Source organism: Oryctolagus cuniculus, chromosome 13 (assembly GCF_964237555.1).
Source record: "Oryctolagus cuniculus chromosome 13, mOryCun1.1, whole genome shotgun sequence".
Classification (NCBI taxonomy): domain Eukaryota; kingdom Metazoa; phylum Chordata; class Mammalia; order Lagomorpha; family Leporidae; genus Oryctolagus; species Oryctolagus cuniculus.
Window position 1 is genome coordinate 65,093,061 of NC_091444.1, and position 10,881 is coordinate 65,103,941.

At 47.3% G+C, this 10,881-nt stretch overlaps 1 protein-coding gene across 3 annotated transcripts in view; it reads left to right on the forward strand.

Moving 5' to 3' along the window:
- Positions 1 to 5,123, forward strand: part of EFCAB2 (EF-hand calcium binding domain 2) — a 120,158-nt gene extending 115,035 nt beyond the window's left edge. For all 3 annotated transcript variants that reach the window (XM_008268165.4, XM_008268166.4, XM_051820814.1), the window contains exon 7: positions 4,692 to 5,123. In XM_008268165.4, the coding sequence (XP_008266387.1) occupies positions 4,692 to 4,807 (116 nt within the window). In that variant the 3' untranslated portion in view covers positions 4,808 to 5,123. The remainder of the gene's footprint in view (positions 1 to 4,691) is intronic.
- Positions 5,124 to 10,881: the final 5,758 nt, after the last annotated feature.

The following is a 10,881-nucleotide window of genomic DNA, read 5'->3' on the forward strand; positions in this document are numbered from 1 at the left end:
ATGCACACAAAAAACTCAACTTTTATGCTAAAGGACCTTTATGTTTGCTTTGAGCATGAACCACACACGTCGCCCCCACCCCCATGCATACTGCCTGCACACTTGTATGTGCCAACCTGGGAACTGGTTTTCCTTAGAAATGTGTTTTCCTCCCCTGAATGTCAGCAGCTGGCGGGCAGCCTCTTGACAGTCTCATCCTCACCGTGGTCACCCCCGGCCTCCCATACAGAGGTAGAGTTCTGTCTCCTTGCTCCATTCAGTGGTTCAGAAGCACAAGTGCTCTGAGTAGGGGAGAGAGACAGCATCTACATGCACAGCTGCTTTGCCCACTTGGACTTATCTGAGATTAGGTGGAAATCCACGGGGAGAGAGTAACTGATGTTGGCAGTCAGAGCTTTTATCCAGCAGCTCCTGTGGCATCACTCAAATTATTTTATGATTTAATTTTTAATGGGAATGTTAGTATTCCAAGCATCAGCCTCTTAATCCTAAGTATTAATTAAAAGGAGGTCTTAGATTATATTGGGCAATATGAATTTAGTCGAAATAACCAAAACAGTTAAATTTTTATTAATGTTGTGCCTACTGTATGTTTAGTAGTTACTAAGTGTTAATAAGGTATACTGTAGTACCTCTTGGGTACTACCATATTATTGGGGAAATGAAACTAATTTATAAAGTATATCAAATACAAGACAACTGAAAAAAAAAATCAGAAGACCAGGGCAGACTACACCAGGCTACTCGATGTTGGAAGACTTAAGAACATAGGTTCAGGGCCAGTGCTGTGGTGTAGGTAGTAAAGCCGCTGCCTACAGGGCCGGCATCCCAAATGCATGCCAGTTCGAGTCCCGGCTGTTCCTCTTAGAATTCAACTCTCTGCTATGGGCTGGGAAAGCAGTAGAAGATGGCCCAAGTCCTTGGGCCTCTGCACCTGCGTGGGAGACCTGGAAGAAGCTCCTGGCTCCTGGCTTCAGATCAGCCCAGCTCCAACCATTGCAGCCATCTGGGGAGTGAATCAGCAGATGGAGGATCTCTCTCTCTCTCTCTCTCTCTGCCCTCTGCCTCTTTGTAACTCTGCTTTCAAATAAATAAATAAATCTTAAAAACAAATAGGTTCCTTGGGAAAGTGGAATTTATATGTTTTGTTGGGGGTGGGGGTGAAGTCTTATGGCTTATAGTGCCCTCACACAGTAGTCTCAGCAGATGTTGTTAAGTGAATAAGTAGATGCATTAGTCAAGAGGCTTGTGAGAGGGAGACATGGAGATGGGTTAACAGCATTACCAAAACTAGGAGGCAGGAATGAGTGTGGAGTGTCAGAACCACCGAGAAGACAGGCTAAGCTGTCCCGAAGGTCTTGTTGACAGTCAGTAGGAAATGACTTTATGTTGATTTACTAGAACCAAACTGTGGAGGCCTGGGCTCAGAAATTTGGAATTTACCCCGTGTGCGATGGAGAAGTATGTGCGGTTTTGAGCAGGAGGTTCACCTGGTGCAAGAGTGATGGTGGGAAGGCGACTCTGCTGCTGGCAGGTTTGCTAGATGAGTGAGAAACGGACTGGACGGGGAGATCAGTTAGAAGACGATTCCAGCATTTTGAAGGTTCCATATTTTAAGGCCTTTCCTGGCAATGGGAATGGAAACGGGATTGCTGCTATGAAATAACCTATGGCAGGGTCATGGGCTCCTGCGGAGCAGAGCAGGGGACAGCGAGCGGTGAGAGCTGAGCCAGCAGTAACAGCAGGTGGACTGGTGGTGGACGCTGGTGCAGCCGTGCCGCTGCTGACACAGGGCAGTCAGGACAGACCACCGTGCGCCCTGGGACGGCACACTCCGCGGTTTCCTGGGGCGGGCTCTGCGATAACGTCCATAAAGCGCTGCCTACGGTGAGTTAATAGTACTCCTAAGTCAACCACCGGGTATCAGTGAGCAGCAGAGAACAGTCATTTTCAGATAAGAATATACACGGCTTAAGTTACTCACTCAACAAGTATTGTTAAATATCTTCCACATTATTTGAGTTAATGTGTTTGATGGTGATACATAAAAGTACTCTATGAATCTAAGTTACTATCATTATTAAATGTAACAGCCCCGTCAGCCAGGTGTAACAGCAGTTGGCTAATCCGGTAAAATAGTTGCTTAAGAATTGGTGCTTGAGAGTCTCAACATTCCGCAGATTGTTTTTAACTACATCTATGCTTTATACAAATATGGATGCAGGTTACTTGCACTGTCTTTTCACAGTACCCATAGAGCATCAACCACATTAATCAGTTTGAGAATATGGATTCTAAACGCCCAGGAAGTCATCTATGGTTGTAATAAATCTCATTAAATCAAGTCCCTACAGGATAGAGGTCCCTGTGTGTCCAGGAATGTGTATTGCATCAGATAGCATTTAGCAGGAGGGGAGATCTCAAAGAAGTTTTAAACAAACACTAAACATGTTGCTGCTTATGTGCCAGGTAATAACACATTTAATCCTCATAACAGCCCTATGCAATACGTAGTATTGTTTCCATATCCATTTGATAGACAGAGAAACTGCAGCGTAGAGACATTAGGCAACTTGCCTAAGATCTTAAAGCTAGTAAAAGACAGCCTGCACTTGAACCCAGGCAGTATGGCTTTTAGCCATTAAGCTGTTTGCCTTTCATCCTTAAGCAAACATTGTATACCTGTCTCCTTGCCCAAGGAAGCAGTTGGCTACCTTCAGTATTTTTACTGTGAGCAAGGCATTGTTCTAAGTGGTAGTGTGTGGTAGTTCATTCGACTTACAGATCATGAACTTGACTGCTGGTGTTTGGCCCCTAGTTCCACTGCTTACTCGCAGGGGCAGTCTGCCTTCTTCCTTTGTATGCTACTGATATCATCACTTGTAAATGGGAATAATAACAGTTCTTACCTCTCATAAGGTAATTGGGAGATTAATTTAGTTAATGTATTTGTGAGCACTTAGATCAGTGCCTGGTGTACAGCAGTATTCAATAAATGTTACTATTATTCTTTTTTTTCTTAAAGATTTATTTATTTATTTGAAAAGCAGTTAGGGAAAGAGAGACAGACAGAGATCTTCCGTCCATTGGTTCATTCCCCCAAATGGCTGCAACAGCCAGCTACAGCTGTGCCAGACGTATGCCAGGAGCCAGGAGCTTCTTCCAGGTCTCCCACGTGGGTGCAGGGGCCCAAGGACTTGGGCCATCTGCTGCTGCTTTCCCAGGTGCATTAGCAGGGGCTGAATCAGAAGTGGAGCAGCCAGGATTCAAACCAGGGCCCATACAGGATGTCAGTGCTGCAGGCCTCTGGTTAACCTGCTGTGTTAAATGCTGGGCCCATTCTTGTTCTTTTTTTTTTTTTTCTTTTTAAGTCTATTTTATTTGAGAAGCAGAGAGAGACAAAAGAGGAGAGCTCCCATCTGCTGCTTCACTCCCCAAATGCTGGCATTGGCCAAAGTCAGAAGCTGGGAACTAAATCCAGGTCTCCCACATAGGTGGTAGGAACTCAGTTACTTTAGCTGTCACCACTGCCTCCCAGGGTCCGCACTAGCAGGAAGCTGGAGTCAGGATCTGGGAATCAAACCTGAGTACTTCCATATGGGAGGCAGGTGTCTGAACTCCTTGGCTGAACACCCACTTCTCTGTTATTTGTGTTCTTGTAAGGAAATACATCAGAGTTCATTTGGCAGTAGATTTAGCATTTAACAATCGAGTATTCAGAATTTGTCACTTTAATATTTTGGACGTAGGCATGGTCTCGTTTGACAATATTATGTTCATCGTCATCAAAATTCCTATTTGAGTAACTTCTCTATTAACTGAACACCAACCTAGAAACCATTGTAATAGTAGGTGATTTAAGTGCATGAAGTAGGGAAGCCTCAGGCTTTGATAACTCACCTGTTTGGATAAGAAACTTTACGGATAAGATGCTTAGGATACCTGTATTTTTGTTTAATGTCAGGACAAAGTGCTGTGTTAAATGGTCTGCAGCCTTTCCAACCTTCCTGAGTTTGCGTCTTTAAGATGGCCCTCATCTGTTATCTGCATCCACCTAACACCTACAGATTTTCTATCCATCTCTTGGGTTTATTTAAAACCAACACTGGAGCAAAGTAGGTTTTTAAATGGTGGATGAAGGGCGTCTCTCACTGGCTTGCCTGGCTCCGCTCAGTTAGCCAGATCTGGCTTAGAGACATTCAGAGATAAAATCATTACAGTTTCTGGTCTCTGTTGTTTCCTCTTCGGCAATTTTGCGCAATAAACATCTAATCATCTCTCCATACTCTTTCTAAATAATGATTGGGTGCCCCATAAGACTCAAACTTTGGCTTAATCCTTTGGCAATTTGAACAGTTTTGAAATTTAAATAAGTAAACAAGCAAACCCGGTTCCTGGTATCTTTCTGTCCTCCTGCTGTCTGGCCCAAGTGCCAGCTTCCTAGGTTGCCTGATCTGTGATATCTGCAGGGTTATCTGTGAAACTGCAGGTCCCAGATCCGCCACAGTGTGCCAGGGCCTGCTTCCGGGACCTCTGGGCTTCATGATGCGCTGGTCCATAGCTTCCAGGAGAGCGCCTAGTGACACACTGGGGCCTTGTGGGGCTGCTAGGCGGTTAAGCTGGCCGGTGGAGAGAAAAGAAAAAAAATCAGGTCGCTGTCAGTGATGGATTCTCCTTCTTGTCCTTCCCAGGTGAACCTTTTTCACAAGAGGAAATGGAAGAAATGTTGGCAGCTACGATTGATCCAGAAACAAATGCAATTCATTACAAGGACTATATAACAACCATGATGATAGATGACAGTTAAATGTTCTGAAGACTTCACTTCTAATTGAAAGGACAATTTAAAAAATTGTTTGTCCTTGTTAATTTCACATTTTAGCCAGTAATTCCTATAGCTGATTAAATATCTTATGATAGAACTATTTCAAGATTTTTAAAAAAGATTGTCATAATAATTTAAAACATCTTTTTGCTGTGCCTTGCCTATGGAATGATCAATTGTGAATTATTTAAAAACTATTCTGAAAACATCAAAATAGATTCTTATTTTTGACAATAAAATCCATGTTATCTTCAAATTAATTAAACTGACAAAATAAAGAATGTCTGTAATGACCTAAGGTTTGGCATATAAAGATCTGGAGAAAGGATGGGTGACCAAAAATTCAAAATGAGTAGCAAATGATGCAGGCTTCCTTTTTAAACAATTAACACTTGAACAATCAATGTGGAAGGAGAATTACTGAAATTATTATTAATTTCTTATGAGTGTCAATTACTCAATCTCATTTGAGATTACAATCCCCTATTTTATAAAATTTAATTTGCGGATTACCATAGTCTGGATCTTAGCTTTAAGGTTGACTATCTCCAAAAGGCCCATATGTAAAAGGTTTGGTCCCCAAAGTCATAAGTTAATGGTATTAGGAGGGTGCAGACTTGTACCAGTTATGGTGTTTAGGAGGTAGGCCTAATGGGAGATCCTTAGATCGCTGGAGGTGTGTCTCACAAGGTAGTTCTTGCTAGTAGGTTGGCCATAAAAGCCTGAGTTGGGCCCAGCCTCTCTCTCTCTCTGCTTGCTGCCTCACCGTGTGATCCTAGCTCTGTCCTTGCCATCCATCACCCTCATCAGAACCAAGCCAATGGAGCTCCCAGAGCTTGGACTGTGAACCTCCACAACTGTGAGCTAAGGAAATCTCTAGTCTTTATTGAGTTGTCTCAGGGGTTTAGTTGTAGTGAAAAGCTGACCAACACACTAGTCCAGCAAGTTACCCTAGATGGGAGAGATGATGAATCTAGAGAAAAGACTGAATGGAAGGGGAAGGTGCCTCGGGACTGAGCACCCCAGGTCCTCCTGTCTGAATTCTGTCACAGGTTCTGACTGACGCCATACTTTACCTGCTTTGTCCGCAGAATCGGCTCTGTTTAGTTCTGTTCAGTTCAATTCAATTCATATAATTGGCTTTCTGGATTGTAATTGATTTTTATCTTTAGCATTTTTTTAAAGTTACCCAAAAGTGCAACACAGGATTCCCTCAGAAATTCCATTTTATCTCACATTTGCAAAGGGGCCACTTTTCTTTGTACTCAAACCGTATCCGTGTGGGTTTTACCTCTCCAACTCACCTGCCTTGCTGGCAGCATCCAGTTTAAATCTCGATGGTGTTTTCCTCCATTGCCCCAGCAGGAAGTTGGCTGAGCCTGACTCCCGCCTTCGGCAGAGCCTGCCATCCCCAGTAGTGCTGCCGGCCCAGCTTGTGGAAAGCACTGTGTGTTCTCAGTCTCCTGGGCTCAGGCAGCTGCGTGGCTCCGGGCGGGACTGCAGGCTGGGAGTTGGCATCTCACCCTCCCTCTGGCTCACTCTGGGTCAGGTACTTTGCCTCCTGTGCACCTCTGTCTGGAAAGAGCCCAAGCCAGTCCTCCTGCTTCCAGAAGACAGGGCATGGGTTCAGGCTACTTGACAGGGACCAAATGTGCATGGACCAGGTACCTCAGAGACAGAAAAAAAGAGTGCTCAAGATAGCAGGCCAGCTGGGGTTCCCACAGATAGCCAAGGGCAGGATGCCGTGCTGTGGACAGGATGTGTTCCCATCTTCCTCACCCTCCTATCTTCCTTTGCCTTTGGTTACTGCTTCCATGTAGAAAGTGTTGTCAGCCGACCCCTTGAAGAAGGTGACATCACTATGTCACCCAGAGCAGAGAGCCTCCTGGTCGTCCGTGCCGCAGCTTGTGGCAGGCGTGGTGGCCGTCTCCTAGGCCTGCATGTTTCTCAGATCCTGGTTGACAGCTGCTTCGGAAGCACCTGGAAGGCATGTTTGTGAGAGTGCAGACACCTGTGCCCTGTTCCGGAGCCCCCTCAAGCAGTTTCTGGGGGGGGGGAAGGGGCCCCGGGAGCTCCATCCGAAGCAGATGCCCTCGGGAGCCGTACCTGCTTGAGTGTAGAAGCTGCACTCTTGGGCATCGTTGCATCGTGCAGTTCCTAAGTGGCACGGATGTGTCGTGTTGCTGGGATTCTGCATCCTGGTTTGTGAGGTGGAAAGCACACCGACTGCAGCGCTGGTGTGAAGACTTAAGGAGATCATGGAAGTGAAAAGTCTTTAAAAGCTACAAGGTACGACAGGAATCACTGTTTATAGAAAACCAGCTAAGCAGGGAGGGAGGGAGAGAAGAGGAGGGAGAGACCTGGAGATGTGCCGCCCGGATGTGGGAAGTAAGCAGCTAAGCGAAAGCTAATTTGCCGGATGAGGGTGGTGAGCCTACCCGGGCTGCTGATAGAGACCAGGAGAGTCGCTGTCATGATGCCATGCGTTAGAAGACGTTTAGCTTGTTTCTAGAATGTGATCTTAGGAGGAGACTTCTTTCTTTTTCTAAAAAATTTGCTATCAGTCATAGCACTTTTATTTTTGAAGATTTGTTTGTTTATTTGAAAGGCAGAGTTACAGAGAGAGGGAGGTGCAGAGAGAGAGAAATTGATTTTCCATCCACTGGTTCACTCTCCAAATGGTCGCAGCGGCCAAGCCGAAGTCAGGAGTCTGGAACTCCATCTGAGTCTACCACATCGGTAGCAGGTGTCCAAGGACGTGGGCCATCTTCTATTGCTTTCCCAGTCCCATTAGCAGGGAGCTGGATCTGAAGTGGAGTAGACGGGACAAGAACGGGTGGAATGCTGGTGTCGCAGATGGCGGCTTAGCCTACTGCACCACACCACTATGTCAGCCCCAGTCATAGCACTTTTTTTTTTTTTTTTTTTTTTTTTTGGACAGGCAGAGTGGACAGTGAGAGAGAGAGACAGAGAGAAAGGTCTTCCTTTGCCGTTGATTCACCCTCCAATGGCCGCCGCGGCCGGTGTGCTGTGGCCGGTGCACCGCGCTGATCCGAAGGCAGGAGCCAGGTGCTTCTCCTGGTCTCCCATGGAGTGCAGGGCCCAAGCACTTGGGCCATCCTCCACTGCCTTCCCGGGCCACAGCAGAGAGCTGGCCTGGAAGAGGGGCAATCGGGACAGAATCCGGCGCCCTGACCGGGACTAGAACCCGTTGTGCCGGCGCCGCAAGGCGGAGGATTAGCCTAGTGAGCCGCGGTGCCGGCAGAAAGATATCTCACTCAGCTGGTTCACTCTCCAAATGCCCACAACAATCAGGGCTGGGCTAGAATGAAGCCAGGAGGCAGGAACTCCAGCCAGGTCTCCCACATGGATGTCGGTCAAGCAAGCTCTCGGGCCATCCTCTGCCACCCCCCAGGATGCGCCTTAGCAGGAAGCTGGAGCAGAGCACAGAGGTGGAAGTGGGCAGGGAAAGCAGAGAGGAGCAGTCGAGGGCAAGGTCACGGCCGCTTTCCTGGGGAATGCTCGGGGCACGTTGCTCGCTGACTTTATGGAGGGACAGTAGCCTGCTTCTTGGGCCACTGTTGTGGGAAAGTTAGCCACGGCCTCAGCAAGACAGCCCCGGCTAGCTGCATCAGAGCCCTTCCTGGTCGTGACGGTGCTCCTGTGTTTCCGCTCATCCAGCCCGCGTGATTCTGCGAGCATTTCAGCGGGAACACGAGGCAGCCACCTTGTAGGCCTGACTGGGTGCCTTCTGACTTCTGTTGGTTTTGTAATCTTAAAAAAATCTTTCACAGCCAACCCTTCCCCACCCCCAGTTAATATAAAAAAAGACTGCGTAGATGCGGTTAAAGTCCCAGGCCTCTTGGTTCTTTAGGGTTGGCTTACATGTCTGCAATCACCAGTTACAAAATGTCTTGAACTTGGTGGAGCTTAGGTGGAGGAATGAAGCTTATACTTTATATCTTTTAATTACATTTCCCTAGAAAAGATAAAAAAAAAAACAAACCCTTAGTTTATTTGAGAAACACAGAGAGAGCTTCTTACTCCCCCAATGCCCGCACTGATCGGGGCGGGGCCAGGGCCAGAGCTGGGAGCCGGAAGGTAGTCCAGGTCTCCCACGTGGGTGGCAGGGATCCAGTTACCTGAACCATCACTGCCGCCTCCCAGGTCTGCATTGACAGAGATGAGTCAGAGACTGGAGCTGAGACTCAGCCAGGTACTCCGATGTGGGGTGCTGGCATCTCCTCCACTGGGCTACAGCTCACTCCCAGAACACAACTTTTAATAACTGATTAGTGTCAGATTGTTCAGATATTCCTTAATTTATATAGTTAGTTGCTGCTTCTTGGCCATTTCTTGGTCATTTAAGTAACTTTCAATTTTTCACTCTTATACTAAATTATGATGAACATCCACATTGTTAAATCTTTAGTTATTTGTTTGCTCAGAAGTGGAACTGTTGGGTCAACTTTAAAATGATGAGGTCCTGGCCGGCACCGCAGCTCACTAGGCTAATCCTCCACCTAGTGGCGCCGGCACACTGGTTCTAGTCCCGGTTGGGGCGCCGGATTCTGTCCCGGTTGCCCCTCTTCCAGGCCAGCTCTCTGCTGTGGCCAGGGAAGGCAGTGGAGGATGGCCCAAGTGCTTGGGCCCTGCACCCCATGGGAGACCAGGAGAAGCACCTGGCTCCTGCCTTCGGATCAATGTGGTGCGCCGGCTGCAGCGCACCAGCCGTGGCGGCCATTGGAGGGTGAACCAACGGCAAAGGAAGACCTTTCTCTCTGTCTCTCTCTCTCTCACTATCCACTCTGCCTGTCAAAAAAAAAAAAAAAAAAAAAAAAAAAGAGGTCCTATTTTGAAGTCTGTAGTTAATGTGTTTTCTGCCTATCCCAGAGAAAGATTGTCCCCATATTCTCCCAAACTCCTCTCAGCATTATTGTTGCTTTTAATTTTGCCAATTTGACAGGCAAAAACAGTATCTTGCTGATTTTGACATGTTAAGATTTGCATTCTGTCGATTACTGGAGCTTGCTAAGGCCTGTGACAGGGGACCTGAGGATTCTACTGGATTCACTCCAGGAGGCAGCAGATTCGAGCCTCCCAGGTTGATGGTTTCCCCAGACAGAAACAGCAGCCCCTGTGGCTGCTGGAGATGGGGACCCACGAAGCTCGGCATTCCAGGCAGAATCTGAACTCGAGAGATGGGTTTTTTTCAGAACCATTACTGCTTGGCGGAGATCGGTGAAGTGAGAATGAGCCACTGTCGCTCAGAACAGTTAGCAGGGGATGTCACAAAGATTCTAGGAACTGGGGAAACAGGCCTGCACGTGAGAAGCCAGAACAAGGGCCAGCTGGCCGTCCGCTCCTTGGGGTCACAGTGTTTCCTACTGCAGTTCCTTCGCTCACTCAGTGGACGATTATTGAATTCCTACTACATGCCAGCACGGAGATACGATGCAGCTCTCGCCCAGAAAGGCAGTGTGGGGAATGGTTGCATCCAGCATTAGCTGTTGGGCAGTGTGAGTGAAGTGCCTGGGGATCAGGGAAGGTAACAGCCAGCTCTCCCTGTGGGACCCTGAGGACTTCACAGAAGAAGTCACAGGGTGAACCCCAAATGTTTTCCATGCTCATGTTGGCAGTGTTGCTGCCAGTGCTGGGCGGGGGCAGTGGTCCAGAAAGAGATGGCTTGAGGCTAATGCTGAAGTAGCCTGCAGGAAAGAACGAGCCAGCTTTGGAAATCCGGCTGTGCCAGATACAGGAGGTGTGTCCTGGGAGAAGTCACTGGGTCTGTCTGCACCTCTGGTGCCTAGGGGTAACAGGGCAGAAGTCATACCTACCTCGGAGGAGGAGCTGCATGTTGGGCTCGACAAATATTTTCTCTTGTAGTAAATATTTGTTCATTTTTGTAATGGGACAGAGTCCAGATACTTACAGAATGTGGGGTCATAAAGAAAGCTGTTTTCCTAAATTCGTGACCTCAGGGACTCCATGGAAAGGGTATAAATGTCATTTTGACTCCGTTGATTCAACAAATATGTATTGTGCTAGGAAGGCCA